The sequence below is a fragment of the Coturnix japonica genome, chromosome 1 (genome assembly GCF_054131305.1).
Source record: "Coturnix japonica strain WE chromosome 1, WE-NBRP24, whole genome shotgun sequence".
Taxonomy (NCBI): domain Eukaryota; kingdom Metazoa; phylum Chordata; class Aves; order Galliformes; family Phasianidae; genus Coturnix; species Coturnix japonica.
In genome coordinates this window covers 40,840,685-40,860,160 of record NC_140663.1, presented here as the reverse complement: position 1 = coordinate 40,860,160, position 19,476 = coordinate 40,840,685, and the positions used below count along the sequence as shown (strand labels likewise).

The 19,476-nt window shown below is 40.2% G+C and overlaps 1 protein-coding gene across 2 annotated transcripts in view; it reads right to left on the bottom strand.

Annotated features, from left to right (window-relative positions):
- Positions 1–19,476, bottom strand: part of PLXNC1 (plexin C1) — a 65,393-nt gene that overhangs the window by 14,609 nt on the left and 31,308 nt on the right. For both annotated transcript variants that reach the window (XM_085538635.1, XM_085538638.1), the window contains exons 11-21: positions 18,230–18,409; positions 16,788–16,875; positions 15,660–15,866; positions 15,356–15,547; positions 12,514–12,613; positions 11,778–11,879; positions 11,289–11,392; positions 8,219–8,260; positions 7,632–7,756; positions 6,866–7,064; positions 5,367–5,513 (exon numbers count right to left, since the gene is read on the bottom strand). In XM_085538635.1, coding sequence (XP_085394761.1) covers positions 5,367–5,513; positions 6,866–7,064; positions 7,632–7,756; positions 8,219–8,260; positions 11,289–11,392; positions 11,778–11,879; positions 12,514–12,613; positions 15,356–15,547; positions 15,660–15,866; positions 16,788–16,875; positions 18,230–18,409 — 1,486 coding nt within the window. The remainder of the gene's footprint in view (positions 1–5,366; positions 5,514–6,865; positions 7,065–7,631; positions 7,757–8,218; positions 8,261–11,288; positions 11,393–11,777; positions 11,880–12,513; positions 12,614–15,355; positions 15,548–15,659; positions 15,867–16,787; positions 16,876–18,229; positions 18,410–19,476) is intronic.

Sequence of the window (19,476 nt, the reverse complement as noted above, 5' to 3'; positions counted from 1 at the left end):
GAGGTGTGGGAACGGTGCCTGCAGAAGGAGAAACAGACTGGATGCCGTGCCTCAGGTAGGGATTTCATGCAGAAAATTAGCAAAAAAATACACTGGCACAGGAATGAGGGAGTCATGCTTGGTCAGGCCTACAGACCAACTGGACAGACAACAGTACTGTCCTTGACTTTGACTTCACTAAGGTCATGATCTTGTGCGATAAAACAGTGGACAGAGACTAGCTGTATTTTGTCTTTGGAGATCTCTACGTCTGAATCAAAGTCATTGTCAACATGATCTTTCAGGAGCAGCTGCTCACTCTTCAACTGATGCCGATTTGTCCTTACATTCTTGGAAATGCTCCTTCCTTTAATTGAACCTTGCTCCTACACTGCAGTTTTTTTCCCTTTTGGACTGTCATGAGAAACAGTCCTTTACTCTCCTGCTATTTCTTTTCAGCACAGATTGCTCGTAAGCGTGCAGCCTTTTCACTTAGTAGCACGAGTGTCCTCTTAGGCCTGCTCAACTCAGTTTAGGGTGACAGGACTGTAAAAAGAGGAAGGTAGTTCCTTATGTAGGTGGAATAAAAGTCATTTACAGATTCCTTAATCTGAAGTTTCCATTATGTATGGAAAATGGCACTTTGTGACTCAAATAAATATTTGAACACATTAAGTCTCTAAACCAGGGGAGCCAGACAGTTTTGCCGATACGATTTCCTGCAGAAGTTAATCTTAAGAGATGAAGCAATTGATGAGGGGCTAGAAAGCCAATTATGATTGTCTTCTCTCTGCAGCTGAAGTTTGCACAAATAACATCCAACCTGTCTGACAGCACAATCCCCATCTTTAGAAACCATTAATCAGAAGCTGACAGTCACAATCGCTGCATTTAGACACAAAGCGTGGAACTGGAAAAAGAATCAGAGATAACTGTGAAATTAAGGAAGCCTTTTATGATGAACCACGAGGATCAGAAAACACCATGAAAAATCACAGGAGGGCACCTGGGCTTCCTGAGGAAATATTATTAGGCCCCTTTTCTAAGACTTTGCAAAGGAAACAAACAAAAAACCAGCACAAGTTAACTTGGGGAAAGACTCAGAAGGAAATTACAGGACATTCAGTGTAACTTAGTAGTATGTAGAGCTGGGATTCTGTGCACTTAAAATTAGTGGTTAGAAACATGAAGTCACAGTGCTCTTCAGCTTAACAGACATTGCAAGAATTGTTAGGGCTATTTAAGGAGAAGGCAGCAATCATCTGGAGCTTCTTGTTTGGAAACCAGCTTGGAGTCTAGCTAAAAGACAGGAAAAATAAATTAAAAACCTTTTTTTTTCACTCATGCACTGACAGTAATAATGACATTTGAAGACAATGTTTACAAATGACTTTTCAGATTGGTAGTTTTCCTGAAAATGAATCTCAAACAATGAATTATTCAGCAAAGCTATTAATATCCATAGCAGATAATAAGTGGGATGTGGTTTAATAAAGAAATGCCACAATACCATTTCTTTTATTAGATGTAAAGAAAATTCATCCAGGAAATTCAAGGGCTCTTATTCATTACCCCGTTCTCTATTCAGCTTTGCATCCGAACAACATATATGGCCTTTTATGAGACAGACTAAGAAAGCAAGAAAACCTTTCAAGCAGTAAAGGAGACAGCACCAAGATGTTCAAACAACAATACTGCCTTAAACTTATTCACTTATCTTTCAAAATACCAGAAACAGGAAAAAGCAGATTGATCACAAGATCCTCCTGAAGCAGACAGAGCAGCTGTCTGACATGAGGTTATAGTAAAGCCAAGAAATTGGCATAGAAAACATTAGGCATTGCTGACTTCCTTGCAATGGTTACCATGTCCCTTTCTGCTGATGAAAATCTCCAGATATCACACACTTTAAGTTTCCTTATCTCTCACAAATATGACTAGTAATACCACATCCATTGCATCTTAGTAGGAAATCAGCTTCTGCTTCTGTTTCACTCCGTCACATCCCTCCTACCATTTCAACACCCTTCTTTTAACTAGTAAAGCAGTTCAACACTTTAATAACTTCCTACCACCGCACAACTTTGCTTCACTTTCGACAACGGACTGCTAGCTGAATTAAATCATTTCTTCTCATCTAAGAATGCAAACTTACTTATTTCTGCAGAGAGAATTCAACAGCCCAAATCCCATCTGAAAATTCAAGATAAGTTTGCAGCTCTTAAGTGCCCAAGCACCAATTCTGCCAAATGATCAGATCCTCTCCTGATTTTTCACAGGAGAGATCCCACCAAGAATTTCTCCCAGGTCAGGCCCACACTGTGTAGCTTTTCTATTTAAAACCAATCACTTCAGCCAAATGGTAACACTCAGCTGGGCACAGTTTTTTTTTTCATCAGCCACTGAGCAAATAATCTACTGAGAGGTGCAGCTGCTTGCCTTGCCTGTGAGAAAGCAGGCTTGCTTCCTCTGCTTCTGAAAGGCTCTGTGACGCATCCACATCTCTTTCAAGGCAGTTTTATTTCTCAGTGCTCAAACACAAACACAGCATGAAACCCACATGGCTTCTCAGCTTGCACTGGACCATTGCTTTTAAAAGCATCCTTCTTTCAATCTCTCTGCTTGAATATTGACTTCAGAAGCTCATTCCCATTCAATATCTGTCCCTTTCCAGCAGAGAGTGGTAACTGTAGGGGGTTAGCTGGTCCCAAGGTCTGTGGCCTTTTAAACAAATGCACAAAGCTCAGCCAAGGGCTGGCTCTAATGCAATTCAAAACTAACATAATTCTTAGTTCTCTCTCCTTTTTCTTTATTATCTCCTATTACAAAAGGCCTGATTTTTAGAAAATCTCCTCTGCCCGTCTTTCTGCATGCCCAGTACTTCTTCCTTTTCATGCCCACGGGCCTATCTGCTTATTGGTATGTTTAGGAAGGGCCTATGGAGCTGCTTTTGATTTTTGGTTTGGCTGTATCCTGCTTTCATTGGTTTGGAATGGAAGTCTCGCTTCTGAATTAAGGATATGCACATAGATTGCCTACACTTGTTTGTAGGGCCCTGCCACTGATTTCAGAGCTCTGCTCTGTACTAGATGCCTCCCTGCATCTTCAAGCATCTACGTACCACAGCACTCTGGACACTGGCTGTCTGCAGATGTGCTGCTGTAATTTCCTAACACCCTCTTTTGGGCTGTTTTTTATGCTTTGCTCAGGACAAGCATGCTTTAGCAGGTCACTTTTGCAAAGCCTTCAAAAGGGGAAAATTAAAATACCTACAAAAGATTGCAAGACTCAGAATGCAACTGCAGTGACCAAATGTGCAAAGGCACTTGAAAACTCAGCTCAGAATTTATTTGATATAGAAAACAAAAATGCTGCCCTTTAGACAGTAATTTGCTTCTAAAGAAAGGAGAAACATTGCTCCCTGTCTGCACAATTGTGGTTCCTGCTCTGTAGAGTCAGGTCATGTATGTCTCCCCATCCAGCCAAAGCCAGAGTCCTTAACACTCCATCTCCGTAATTCCAGTGTAGGATCCTCTCTCCTCTTCTGATAGTTTTAAATGGAATATTCAGCCACTTCTCACCTGAGACCAAGAAACCACAGGACCTTGGAAGAGGAAGTGACTTCATTAAGCTTCTAACAGTATAATTTATAAAAGCAGTACCATTTAAAAGTGAGAATACGAAAAGTACAAGTTGGCAAACATTTGAGAAAGGCTTTTTGCTCTCACTTCCTCATCCATCCCCAGACGGCCTTCCCCAAAGATACCAAGTCCTTCAGACCACTTCCCCTCTCTTCACTGCAAGCTGCCCACAAGACCCTATCAGCAACTGCATGCACAGCAATGGGATAAGAATTTAAGGCAGTGTTCAGTAAGTTCAGAATCAGCTATCCCCCAAGGTACCTCTCAATGTAAATTTGTGCTATAAATAAGAAACGCCAATCAATTCCACAAGACTAGATGATCCTGTGCTATGTATTAGCAACAAGCACATTGAGCTCTGAGAAGACTTGACTGTAATTTTGTCATAGTTTTCAGCAGAAAATGAAAATTTAGAAAGATGTCACAGAAAAGTTATTATTTCAGTGAGCTTCCTATACAACCCAACTTTTCATCTAGCTAATGCAACGGGCTGCTGGACAGCCAGAATTTCCAAGGTCATGAATTTACTCCCATACAAGGCAACTTAGAACCTCCAGATCCAAACATGGAAGACATGCAGACCTGGAAACTGAAGCCCTGCCTCAGAGTATGGACTATGGAAGGCCTGATTTTTCCTCCAGAGCCACTGGCACTTGCACAGTCATTGCCACGGTAGCTGCTGCTCTGGTCATCTCTGCTCCCAAGTTCTGAAGCCTACCTTTTGGTCACACTTCGCAGAGTCTGGAGACATTCAGGGTCAGGCTGGAACCGGCTCTGAGCAATCTGAGCTGCAGGTGTCCTGGCCTCATTACAGGGGAGTTGGACTAGATGACCACTGAAGGTCCCTTCCAACTCAACTGATTCTATGACTCTACTCCTGAGTATGTCTGGTACAACAGTCAGTCAAGTGTTGAGAAACAAGAAAGTTATGGAATGACTGGAAATGCAGATTTTAAAGTTCTCCAACTCCAAATCATTTAGAAATTCTAGGGAAAAATGAGCTCCACTTAACCTGAAAGCCTTTTTCAGATCTTCTTCTCAAAAAGTCACTATTTTTACATGCTCAAAAATGCAATAATCTTTGCTGTCTATTCTCCTCTCAGTTTCAGAATGACAGTCAGGGAAGTCCAGTTTTCAAAGAATTCTGTGTGTCACTGTGAAATAGGAAGCATTTTGCTGTTGCTTTGGGAAAGACAAGAGATCTACAGTGAAGCTCAGAAACTCAACTAAGTTTCCCAGATAGGTTAGTCTTAACCAAGCAACCGATCCAAATGCATTACACTGCAACCTTGCTAATCTAGAGCTAACAACATGGAATCCCATAGCAAATTATTGCTGTCAGAAGATTTGCTGCAAGACGGCACAATAGAAAAACAGAACCTCTGCATTTCATTCTTTCATTCACTGCAGAAGTGCAATTTACTTAAAATTCTAAGGGTATGTTTATAACTTTGTCGAACACTTTAAAATCAAAAGGAATTTCAATACATTGAGACTTTACTAAACCTAACCACTGGCAATTAAAGCACACCGTGAAGCAAAAGGTGACAGCTATTTTTAAAATGTATATTGGTGAAACACCATCTCATTAAACTCCATTGGATTTTGAAACTTTGTGAGCTACTTGTTCTTCTCTATCTGGGAACTTAACCACCGCCTTTGCATCTAAGAGCCTTCATTGACCTTATGAGAAAAAAAGAAAACATTGTAGTTGTCTGTTTTCAGAATGTAAACTGCCAAACATACCACTGTTTTGAATTCAGACACCTGCCACAGCAGCCAGTCTTCGTTTAGCGTGTACAGGGCTTTGCAAGTTATTGCGTCAACAGGTCCTTTGTTGATCTTCTGATTGAGGGTTGTCACTAGCAGATAGAAAGGTTCACCAATTGTCTCCTAGGATGTGGAACAAACACAGCAAACGTGTTTATTTTTGCAGTCACTAAACAGACATGAATAACTAGAAAAAATAAGTCAGGTGTAACAAACATTTCCTTTTAACTAACTCGTTATCTTGCAATTAAGAAAAAAATATCACTCCAAGCACTATCTACTTATTTGTTTAACCTCCATGCTTTGTCTTTTGCTTTCTAGTGTGAAAGACTCATGCATATAGTAAGAGACAGCTGGAGTGTGTGGCAAAATAGCTCACAACCCCTTGCTGTGCACAAGTACACTACAGACAAGCTGCTCCTTCTCAATCTGGCACAAGCTTCCTAGTTCCACCAAACTGTTCCTGTTGAGGGTTGTGTTCATGTGCATACTTCAGCTACTTCTTCCTTTTCAGTTTTGTGAGAAAACAAAGCAGTAGCTGGTTTCCTTTTAATTTACTTCTCCTGTTGTGGTTTCTGAAAAAATCCTTGGGAGAAAAGTGATGGGACATACAACGGTTTATCAGTGAGAGTAGATGGTACTGAGCTTCCCTTTCCAACCTCAACCCCAGAACACAGGCAAGCACTTGAAAAAAGGATGGCTCTTTGCCTCCATGCAACATCATTTCTGCAGCCCAGATAAGGCATTTTACTAGCAGAGCTCCATAAAGTCAACTGGTGTACCAAGAATAAACCTCTCTGACAATTCCTTGTCTCTTTCCTGGGGTTTCAGGAAAGTTGTTCAAATTGCTGAACCCCAAGCAGTTCTGCTTCTGTATCAGTGCTATAGGTGGGACTGATACGAGTGATACCATCATGCTTGTGAGTGAGATATGAGCAGGACTGATATGAGTGATACCATCACACTTTTGAGTGAGACAGGAAACAACCAAGCACTGAAAGCAAGAACAAATTGCTACCAAGAGGGCTCAAATAAACAAGCTGCGAAAGAAAAGAAGTGCTTATCTTGTTTCCACTTGAAGTTATAGAGTTATTGAAATTTTTTAACCTCCTGTTTGGAGGTTAAAAACCCTGGAAAGAAGTTTCCCTTAAACCTTCACCTACACAGCAGCTCTCCAACAGCTTGCACAGGCAGGTACAAACTGCAGTTTAACATGAAATAACAGCTGATGTAAGAAAAAGATACTCTACAGTTGCAAAACTATCCAAAATCTCACCCAAATTAGTAGATCAATGATTTCTTGCAGTCCATCTCTTTTCCTACATCCCCTTGAGGATATGTGAACTAAACTAGAACAGGGCACTTTAGTAATGTGTTAAGCAATGATTTATACAGTTCCCAATAACATTCCTTATGAAAGAAATCAGTTAAAACACTGTTTTTCTATGTGATGCAGTGAAAAGATGTACCCATACCCGGAGAAACCCAGAAAGGCAGACAGACATCCAGTTTGTCAGCAATTTTTCTACCACAGACTCAGTTCGTCTAAGCAGGAGTTTAGGCTGCACGTTGCTTGACTGTTCCATCAAGTCCTTTGTCAACACTTCCAAAATATGGGTTAGATAAACTAGCTTAGTTTGTAGTGCAATAGTCAAGAAGGATGCAAACAAGCACCTGTTCAAAGAATAAAGCAAACAAACAACAAAAGAGAATGCTCTAATATCAGAAATTTCTCTTCCCAAAAAATACCTTTAATAAAAGAAACACTCCTCAGCACAGTTTCTATCTTAAGTTTTTAATCTTTAGGCATTGGATCTGCCCACCGATGTCTACAAAAACATAAAAAATGCAAGTCCATCTGCTCTTGAGATTATTTTTTAAACATACGACTCGTTTCTACATTTAATTCTGCAGAATTACGACTGCTTTGGTGACAGAACATTTCTGAAGTGTAAAACTGTCGATGTAACTGCAGGAAGTATTTACAGTTTTGATGTGAGCTTTCCTGCTCCTTTCCCTCTTTGTTTACATCTACAAACATTCTGATTTCTCCGTAATGGTTTGTTTAACCACAGTGTTTTTCCCTCCTCAGTGCGTGCAGATGGAGAAGATGGAAAAACGCTCTGGAGAAATGCAAGTTTGTTTTGTAAGAAGTGGAAATTACATTTGGATGCTACAATCTATGTTGACTTTTCCTGTTAATTCTCTGCCTTGAAGATGATAAGCAAAATCATACTATACCTGTCTTTCACAGAGAAATTTTTCTGCTTTTCAAGAGTGTGAATGAGAGTAACAAGAAAGTTCTTGTTACAAATTAAAGCATGCAACATGTTGAAGCTTTCATCCTTGCGTGTTTGGTCTCTGCTCTGTAACAGTTAAAGAAAAATAAGCAAACTGTAGTTTGGCTACCATGGATTCTTAATGTTCAGAATGATGGCAAGCAACATACGGGATAAGATCCTGGCCTCATTTCAATCTGCATTTCATGGGTCTCAGGATTTTACTTAGGATGAATTTGTGTACAACACGGAGCGCACACAGAAAGAGCGTACATTTTCTGGCATGCCCCCAAAGTAATGCCAACAGCTACGTTTGCCTGTTATCTGCCATGACTAGATCCTGTTCATGTTATTCAAATACACGCTGGGTAACGGAATCTTACATATCAAATTCCTTTTACACATAAATCCATGTAACCTCCCCCATAGGGAAAAAAACATACAGAAAATGTGGTTTGATGTGTTAGAGGACAACACAGCCTTAAGGGACACAATTGCTTGTGAAAAAATATTTATTGAGACGTATCACACTATATCACATTGACTTACCTGTGGCATGTCTTCACTGAAGATGGACGCAAAACCTCCTGACTAAAATATAAGACAGGTGATATAGATCATTCTGATGTATACAGAAAGTTTCACATTAAACATGCCAAGCATGTTCCCTGATGGCAAACAACTTGAAATAAAACGATGGAAATCCTGGCCTCAACACAATGACTTCTTCCAGGTTCACTGAAAAGTAAACTCCAGAAGATGACCTGGTATTGATTTCAGTGCCATTGTGTGTTACTCTACGCTGCTGAGCTGTGCTAGAACAGCAGTGAAATAATGCTCTGCAGGAAAGACTGCTCATTACCCTCATCTCCAAATGAGCAAGGGTTACTTCCGACCGCATCCCGCTGGAAAGCAATGATAGGGTTTTTGTAGCACAGTGACACTTGAGTTCATCTGCCTCCATTCATTTCAAAGCACTTTCTGAATGTTCCCAAATGAACCCCCCAGGAGGTCCATGTTGTCAGAGGCACAGGTGCCACCTCACACCCAGCCCCAGCGAAGGCTATCACAACACAGGGACGCCCCCAATTCTCTGACACCTTGCATATGCTCCTTGTCTGATTCACTGCCTGCAAGTGCAGCATTCTTGAGCACCAAATTCACACTAGTAATATTTACTATTTCAAATGTTTTATCTGTGATGCTGGCAGCCCCTTGTTTCTTAATCCTCCCCTTTTCTGCGTGTCTCAGATTTTCTTCTTTTCTATCCTCCTCTTCCTCTACTGGGTATTCTCATCTTTTTCAGAACTTATTCAGCACCCCTAACAGCACCCACCAGTAACATTTTCTCTCTCTACTCCCCCACTATCTGTGATGCAATCAGAACCATGGAGAAGGTTAAAAATAGTTGCAAACAGGGAACACACATGTTAGCGTTAAACCAAACAATGTGGAAAATGGAGGGAGAAGAGAGGTAATAAACCCAGTTTCACAAGAAAAGTGAAAATCGGGCTGAACATAATGAATACTTTAAGAACAGCTGTAACATCCGTTTAATTTAACACCTACAAGCATTAAGCTCAAAACAAAAGCTACCAAGCTGGACTAAATATAGAAAACTGGAGCAGCAGGAAGCTAGAAGCTCAGAATGAAGATGGAGTGCATCACTCTTAATTTTAGGCGTCTGATTCCCTCCTTCAGCAACTAATCTCATTCTGAGACAGATGTCTCAGGCAAGTAGGATGAATCATGTTGAGCTGTCTCTCCTTACATCAGCTACAGAAGATGCTCAGTGAACTGCTTTGATGTTCATGTTTGAGCAGCTTAGATTATGAGACAAAACCCACTGAACTCACTGGAAGGCAGAACGAGCACAAGGTAGATATCATTTGAACACATCAAGTTAGCAAGGGAAGTGGTGGTTTATCTTACTTTGACCTTTTTGACACGAGGTTGCAATCTACTACGTCTTTTCTGCTTATCTGTAATATTTGCTTAATACAGCATTTCTCTCCTGCCACATCCACGCTGCACAAGGGATATTTGAACACTCCCGCAATATAAATGATAACCACTTAGCAGGAAAGATTGATACATATGGCATTTAATAACTTGCCTGACACTACATGTCTGCAGAGAGCTAACAGGCAAGTTCACTTCCTCCATTTATAGGTATTTCAAACTAAGACAGAGTTCTCTATGGAAACTCTTCAGAGCTGCAAGGTAACATACAAAGTGCATTTTGCCCCAGTGCAAAAAAAAAAGGAGTCTGTCCCTTTCTGGTCTTACATAATGCAATAGAGTGACACACTCTGTACTTTTTTTCCCCCTTTCATTTTCTTTACACAAAATGAACACTTCCACCCAGTAAAGCAAAATGAAATGATAAAAGGCAGAAAGCAGGCTTTGTTGGACCACTGAATTCAAACCTCACAGTCACCCCATACAAATTAGACTGGCAGCATCATAGCAGGGCAAGGAGAGATACTGCATCTTCCTGCAACGTGAGAACTGGACTCAAGCATATAAAGATTATGCTTATGTACTACATTAAACATGAATCTGATTTAGTAACTGCTATTTGGCACTGTACCAGCAGGAGCTTCAGTTCTGCATTTCTCATATGGGTTTAACTTTATCACGATGGGCTTACACACAGTAATAAAGTAAAACAGTGTGCAGACAACATTGCAGGACAAGGCCACAGCAGTGATGAGTGACATGTGCCAAGCAGCATGTAGCTAAACAAGTAGTTACCAGCTACAACTTAAAACACTGCTGTACTAAGCAAGCATTTCCACTCATTGGCATCAGTTACACAAGAAAATATTAACAGCTGAGACCAGAGCTTTTGCCAATTAGTAAATGCCAGTCAGCACTGTTTAGCATCACAGTATAATTTTGAAAGCTGTGGCAAATGCACTTTCCAGCACAGCAATGTGCCACATCAACAAAAAAATATAAATACGTATATTTATACATATATATGTACAAAGGAAACCTGCAAGAAAAGGCCTCTCCAGTCCTCTTATTGTGCAGTGCCATAAGCTACTCCAAAGACCAGTGAAAATATCCACTTCCAAATAGGATGGCATTTAAGTACTTATGTAATTTTTAAGAATTTGATCTGTATTCCTTTGAATCAAGGTCTTATCATTTCTGTCAGCGGCTTGAAGTAGGCAGTCAGCACAACCTGAGGGCCATCTCCTCATTCTAAAAGTCTGATTAGGAAATGTCATGATGATAGCTAGCATGTTAGCTAGCCTGACTGTACCTTTAATTAGCTATAGCACAGGAAATGAATACATGAGAACAAAAAAGCAATGGATAAATTATAGTTTTGTTAGAATGGCCTGAAAGGCGAGGCTGGGCAAAAAGAAGCTGATGTATACACAACCCTTGAAAATTCAACAGCGGCGCTTTAACTACAGCATTTAGGCTTGGTTAAATATAGAGATGCACGGCCTTAAAGTGCTCTTCGGTAGCTGCTGATTTAGGAAGCGTTTCTTATAAAAACAATGTGCAATGACTGTGGTAGTACTTTGTTATTTGATCCTTATCTTTCTAGCTTTTTCATTACTGTACAGGGTTGACAAGTGAAAGACTTGTAAATATTTACCTCTGGAAAGAAAGTTCTAATAGCAAAGTGTTTGTAGTCAAGGAAAGGGACAGTTCCAAAACTATCCACCACATCTAATTCATCCATCTGCAGTTCAGCAAATCCTGTAAAAACACCCCCCTCCCCACCCAGAGAGTTAGTTTACTTGACACAAAACCATCTCTACAATCTCTACTTGGACCCAATACATGTTCCTTAAAAAGCAGTTTTCAGTCAAGAGAGTTTGCTTTTCTGAAGGAATTAAGGGGTGGAAAGTACCTATTTGTTTTTATTTTCACTTGTTGACAGAAATTATTACATGCAATCCTATCAGCTTAGTGATGTCTGCTACTGAGGAGCAGACTAACATTAAAGAGGAACTCTCATGCCACACAAAAATAACTTAGCAGCATTAAATTAAAGTGTTTATATAATGTGAACTTCTTCTTGACAGTTTCAGATCAGAAATTACATTGTACACTTAAGCACTATAAAGCTCTTTCCACTTACCCTCACGTATTTCTTTCCGGATCTCATACTCCAACAGTTCAAGTTGCTGACTCTGTTTACGAGTTAACTCTTTGGACTTGTATCTAGTAACTATGAATGCCACTAAAAGGGAAAGAAAACAGGCTCTGAGTACAGAAACTGCAGAACATACAACTCCACTAAAGGCCATATTTTACTATTAAGAATATAAGGTAGTGTGAAGATTAATATACAATTGCAATCTCATAATGGATTAATGCTTCTACCACCATGTGTGATGGTAGTCATGAGCCCCAGTTATCTGGATCTAAAACCATATTTAACAGAAAACATCCCCTGTAATGACATCTTGGAATTCTGAATCCAACCTTATCTGAATGTACAGCACACAGCTACATACAACCTGTGCAGGGAGGTACAGCATGTAACAACCATTTCTACTACTAACAACCTATTTAAAGTAGCAATGATTAAACAGGAAAAGCAGTTTTGAAAAGGAAATCCACTTCTGGACTATTAAATTCTCCAAAGCAGATTCTGACAGAGAAAAGGTGCTGGATTTTGTTCTTGTAAAGATAATGCACTTACACAAGAAAGTTTGTCTTACGCATATATTTGTGTATTTCTGATAAATTTCAGTGTATAATAATAAGTTTGGGGTTTAGTTCTTTTGTTTGTTTGGGTTTCTTTTTAGGTGTTTCTTTGTGAGTGTTTATCTACAGCAAACCAAAACCTGAAAACATACGATAGTACTTACCTATTATGACACCCACTACAATAGGTACCAAAATGAGGACATATAAATATATGTATGATGACGTTGGTTTGACTTCAAGCTCAAAATTTCCTAGTTTGACCTGAAGAAAAGTAATGGCTGTGTTAATAGAGGATAAGTGTTTCAGCAGTACTTAAAATGGCGTTTCATATATATTAAAAATTTATTTGAAGCACGTTCAAAGCGAGGAAGGCCATAGTTAAAAACATTTCTCTGCACACACAGTGCTTATCTGATGAGCAGAAAAGCAAGGTGAAACTCCAGCAGATAATGAGGGAAGTAACATTTGCAATAGAGGCCCTGGCCCATTGTCCTCTTCCCCTTTTCTTTGCAGATGTTTCAAACTCTTCATATAGGACTGCTGGGTGCTCCCAAAGGTCAGCTTCAGAACAAATACAGCATACACAACATGTACAACACTGTCCACAGCCAGTGGTATGCCAAGGGCAGGACAGACATTAGTTCTTAGGAATACACCAAAGTTCTGAAGCCTGTCAGACACTGAACTGAGGCACTGACCACTGCTGATTATGGCAGAAGTTTTGCAAAGGAGGATCTCCAAGAGGACTGTGAAAACACATAAATAAAGGGTAGCTAAGACTATAAACAGCCTAGAAGTAAAAATACACTTTGATACAGAAAAAGAATACCACCAAGTGCTGGGGATAGGAACGAGCCTCGGATAATTGAAAGGGAGAGCTGGGCTGAAATTATTTTGGGTTACAGCAGGGAAGGCAGAGATCTGGTGATTCAATCTCTGGCTTTTCACAGGAGGTGAGCAGTCAGGGCAGCTGCAGGCTGCCAACTGGATGGTTACACTGCAGCTATACCGACATGAGGTGGCAAACAAAACTCATAGGGCTGGAAGGATCTTCATCACAACCTTCCTAGTCTGCAGCCCCATTTCTTTCCTTCTATTTATTTTGCTTATGAATCAGATTAAATATGGTATACCTGAAATCATCTCACTTCTATTCCTATGTTCATTTAATTCTTCCTATGTGGTATTGGGAAATTACCTCTAGATCAGTAATGCCTCCAAACTTCACGGCATCAGCAAATGTTATTAGCGCATACTTTATTTTTGTGCTCAAGTCACTAGTGATATTAAATAATATCTATATAAAAATCAACACTGCCCAGAGTCAGCTTCCAATACACAGCATTCAGTTGTTTTACTTGCTAGCATCTTCACAATGACCACGTTAAGTAGTTTACTGAATGACTTCCAGGTACACGCAAACTACTGTTGTTTGCTGTTGAGAAAGTCACTCATCTTACCAAGTGAACAGTTATAGTATAATCTGCTGTTATTAAAAAGAAGTTGGCAATTATCCCATTTTCCATTTATTTCTAGGTCTTTTGAGAGCCCTTCATTCAAAACTCATTATAAAGCTATAGACAGAGTTAGGATTAAATCAGCAAACCTACATTTGTTGAGTTCTGGTTTATTTGCTTTTTAAATACTGGTTGTATACTTAGTGCTCTCCAGTCATACAGCACCTCTCCCACTCTCCCTGTCTGGAGCCCCTGATCTGTCTGAATCTCATTCCTGTCACTAGAATGGCATTTTCTTCTTTGCAGACTGATCATCCTGTCCTTGAGCCCTTCTGTGACACCCTTTTTCTTACTGAAAACTGAAGCAAGAGAGACGTCTATTCATAAGCCATGATTATCTTATCTTTAGCACCCAGATTATCTTTTCTTCACAGAGGCTCTACTTTTCTACAGTTATTTATTTACATGATAGATAAAAACCACGATGATACTCTGTTTTCACATTTTTCATGCTGGAAAAAATAAATAAATTAAGCACCATAAGTAAAATGTAACATTATTAACTATTACATTAGATTTGCCCTAGCAAGGTGGTGACCTTTCAGTGACAGTTACTCCTACGAAGCTTGCAGGGTGGCCATGTGATATTGCAATGCAATGTTAATATTTAAATGCAACACCCATCTCAGAAAGACTTTTCCATGCTGTAAGTGGCTCAGATGGCCAGAATCCACAGATGGGAGACCAGTTAACAGCGATATGAAATTGAGAATAGCTTCGTTAATCTTTACTATGTGCCATATGCCTTGAAGTCAGTACAGTTATTTCTGCCTTATACCAGTTTTACACCAGCATACGCCACAAAAAGAGTCTGGTATCATTTTTCTTCTTTAAGAATGGTGATAACTGCTTTAAAATTATATATATATCTTCATCTTACTCATGAAGCAAATATCTTAAGATGCAGCTTAGCCTTGAAATCCATGCTGATGTTCTCATATTTGGGCCTGGCTCTGCTCCATTTTGGTCTCCTTGGTGCATGTTGAATTTTAACTCTTTTTTCATTCAGAAATGCTTTCCCTTATAGTAACCAATATGCACTCGATCACTTAGTGATCACTAATTTTACAGGGGAAAAGTGAACAGGAGGACAGAATCCTTTCTTCTCAGTCACACTGCAGCAGCAGATTACTTACAGATCCTGGCACTCCATTATTATTAACTTCTGTACTGCAGCCAGAGGTGTGACAAGCTACTACTCCCCTGGAGCTCCGAAGGAGGAAGCTCAGTTTGGGCTGCACAGACCACTTCTTACATTAGGATAGCAACCAGGTTAGAGATTAACTCAGTGCTGCTAGTGATACCTATGCTGGGGAGGCATGCTTAGATGTGAGGAATATAACAAGACAACCAAGTACCAGGAGAGCAGAAAATGCATCCAATTCCTCCCTCTAAAGGAATATTCATTATCAGAACATGCTGGTACATTCCACAACATTTGTATAAACAACCAATGTTAAATTGCATAAATGGAAATTCTACTTACAAAAACTTTCACTGTGGAGAAGTCAATCTTTTCTGTTCCTTCCCTTTTGAATTTGCACAGTATGGTGCTACGGTCTGGTTTTTCAGTAATATTTTGGACACTGAAGTATATCTTTGCAGTCTGTGAACCATTCATATACAACAGATATACTTCTACCTCTGTTTTAGAGATATTCAAGTTGTCATTTTCTTTCTACAGGGAAAGAATTGAAGATAATAAGCAGTCACTAAATATGGTAAGATGTAACAGAAACTTCAATGACTGTTTTAAATAAGTAATTGCAGTATATTACTTTCAAACTTACATATATTTTTAATTCCAGGTCAGGATCCAGCTCAGTGTGCAGCTGATAGTTAATGAACACTGGGTCAGGGTGATAGTGCAATTTGACACATGGTATAAAGGTAGTTTCCACTTTAAATATCATATCAACAACTTTACCCTCCGTTGCATGGCTCAGACTAGGCGATAAGTAATGGTACTCAGATTTATTTTGAGGACACTCAGAGATCTAGAAAAGCAATAGCAAAGCTGCGACAGTCATTAAGTACTCAACAGTGTGTACAACTACAAACAGAGGCAATCAAAGTGATTTTAAAGCCTTCCTGACTTCACACAGATTGCTGGTAAATGTCTTCTCTGCCATCACAGCTGCATGCAAGAGCACCTGAGAAACATTCTTTGTTGTTGAGACTGTGTCTACCTTTAAGCATATTTACCACACTCTCTCTGTGCTGTTTTAAGGCTGACTGAACACTGTAAGGCTGACATCTCACTGTATTTCCTGCAGTGAGATGGGAATAGTGATGATGAATTCTCCTTCCTTCCCCTCAATGCAGGTCCTATGAGACAAGCAGAACAAGCTTTTCAGTACCCTTGGACATCGCCTCTCTCCATTCCTGCACTTGTTAAAGTGGAGTTTGTTCCAGACATCCATCCCATGGGCAACTCCACGGGGTGGTGCTGCTGTTTTCAGGTCTTTGTGCTACAAATTCTGGGGGCAACAGGAGGCACAGCTCCTCACAACCTTGGAAGAAGGCTTTCACCTCAGCCTTACCTCATCTCCTCCTGTTTGCTGAGGCAATGGCACCATGTGGGTGCCAGAGAGACATACAAGACCCCCTCCTTCAACTGAACCACATCTGGAGCTTCAGGGGATGCTCAAGAAAGGACAGTTTTGGAACAAGTCTCTGGAGCATAGAAAACGTCACAGAGAATCATGCAGGAAAGTAGCTTGAGTTTATACATTATCCTGTACTGAGGATAGATGCAGCCATAATCCTACAAGTGGTCATGTTTGTTTTAGGAGAATGACTGATGTTAAGTGTGTGTAAGCATTTGAAAAATGCTGAGATCCTCCTAAAACCTTAGGAACAAAACCTAATCCCTTAAAAGACCTCCACTTGGTATTGTAAAGGAGATTAAGACTTACAGTGAGGTTTGATCTCTGGTCATCTGAAATAATCACTTTGTCCACCACATTCAAATTTCTACCAGTTGTAGTTATTCTGCGACCACCACTGTTTAAAAAAAAAAAAAAAAAGAAAAAAAAGGAAGAAAAAAAGGAAAGACAGGTGAAGGCAATGTTAAAATTACCTCTTTTCCTACAGATAAACTCCCTATTAAAGCTTTAGCTGTGAATGAATTACTCATGCATTTTCCTTTGGTAGCAGCCTATGAAATAGAGTCAACATGCAGGACAAGATAATTTGAGCTATATAGCATAATGCCATCCTTTCTTCATAATGTTATGATAAATGCTTTTGCACACAAATGACTTGAAAGCATATGAACACATACTCTTTTTAAAAAAAAACAACCACCCTCTTATTGTGTTTTCACGCAGCCTAAGAACCAGAGTGAAAGTTAATATTCTGTCTTGAGGAAAGAACATCACGGTATTTCTCTATCCTGAAGCAGCTCTGCCTATGCCTAATTCATGCCTTCCTCAGGACAAACCAGTGGTGCCAGGCACCTCACAGGGAACATGCTCGTCAATGTTCAAACCATCTGTCTCATCACACACAATGGTGCTTGTGTACGAGGGCTGGCTCATCATCTCTGCTGATCACAGTTGGAGTGGTTTAAGGTATTATTAATTTCCAGCTGTCTGTGCTGCGCCTCACCTGGAGGCAAGAGCACGCATCCTATAGCTGCTCAGCTGCTGCAGCTGCCAGCCCAATGCATTACCTCAAACCCACACTTGGCAGTGCTTGATGCCAAGATGTCAGCTTGAGAACATGAAAGCGAGTAAAATCCCTTCTGCTACTCTGCTGCACAGACAGATGGACAGGTGGAAAGCTGTGCCTGAGAATGTCTCAAACCACCTTGCAAGTCTGACACTAGAGCTGAGAGCTTCCTGCAGAACACAGCAGAGGTTTGAAAGCTCTTCTGGCTTTAAAGAACCCAGCCCTAAGGCAAGCCTGCACCTACCACTTCAGTGCTGGGTATTTGCCCTTTCAGTTCATGGACACTTTATATTGTTTCAAAGGTGAAATGCATATGACCACCAAGAAATTCATTGGAGTTTGAAAGAAAGTTAACTGAAGTTTGAATTTGCATGTGCTAGCAAATTTAGGATTTAGCTTTGGCACAAAGAGATGACTTTTAACTTCTACTATGGAGCCCTGAGACAGGCAGTAAGGAGTTTATGGAATCCTACAAGTCACAGTATCATTCTTGCAGGTATTGTGACCCTATCTGTGCGTTAAATGTTAAATCAGTTCACTGGCAGAAATTCATCCACGACACATTACTGCAGTCATCCATGTTCATATTAGCTGCAGTCTGGCCTAGGAAGAATGCTCACTCATATTGGCTTAGTGGAACTACATTTTAATAAATACATGAAAAGTATAGAAAGACACATTTTACCTGATCCAGGAGGTATTTGGTGTGATTCCAAAACATGCTGGCAGTGATACATAATGCAGGGTGACTGGTGGTGAACATTTTCTCCCATCAGCCTGTACGCACACACTTTTGGCCTCTTTTCGCGTTGGTGGGAGAGCAAATGTCATTTGTGTATCATTTATCACATTTCTAACTTTAATGCTGGAGGAGAAAGAAAACAGTCACAGATGCTGTTTATGTCATTCACACAGATGCCATTATGTCACTCATTTGGTGTTACTACACGAAGCCTACAACCTAACGCAAAGGATGAAGGGATGAAAGGAATGAATCTTTGAGCTGCCAGATGGAGGTGAAGAGAGAGCAGGGAATGGAAAAGAGAAAGTGGGGCTTCTTTTGAGTGAAGCTGCTATGATGTGTCACAGTAATCATACAGTATGGTACGGATATTGGTCTCGAGGCCTTGGGACAAGGCTATGTAATGCAGTGAGCGATTTTCCTGTTATTTCATATGCTGTTCAACCAAAATGGTTCAAAAGCTAGTCAAGAATGACAATCTTTAGATTACTCTTCTTTTTCACTTTCCTAATTTTGTTGTCTTTTGCTCTTCCCTCCCCTTCTCTCTTTTCTTTCTTCCCCTCCATCACCTCTTTTTCCCCCACTTTCTCTCCTTTCCTTCCCTTCTTTCCCCTTCTTTCTCTTCCCTTCCTGCTCTTGTCTTCCTTCTTTTTCTTCTCTCTATTCCTCTGTCTCTCTGTTCTTCCCTCCCTCTCTCCTCTTTTGTTTTCCATGCTTCTCAGAAAATTCATGGTTGAAATAAAAACTGAACAGTACCATACGAATACTTGTTCAAGTGCAAGCTATATAAAAAGGACTTGGTAATCACAGGCAGCCATTGCAGCTGCTCCTGAAAATGACTGATTGAGAATAAGATAGCCTAATTACCTAGGGCTTTACACTGTGCAATCATCAATAGAGAAAAGTACAAGTTGTTGCATGAGAGATTTCCATCCCTGGCGTCTTGTCTATGCCTTCAAAAGCCAAATCCTAGAATATGTGGGGAATAATATGAAGCAGAGGAGAGCCAAACAAAAACTGAGGGTTTTGGTTTTCCTGTGACCTAATTTCTTGTTGCTTGCTGCAAGAACCAAAGGGCTACGTGTACAGACATGCCCTAACTAATGTTGAGAAGAATGCCCACCTACCCACTCCACCCCTTGTACTCTACCCAAATACCACACTCATTTCCATCCTTTGGGAACAGGATG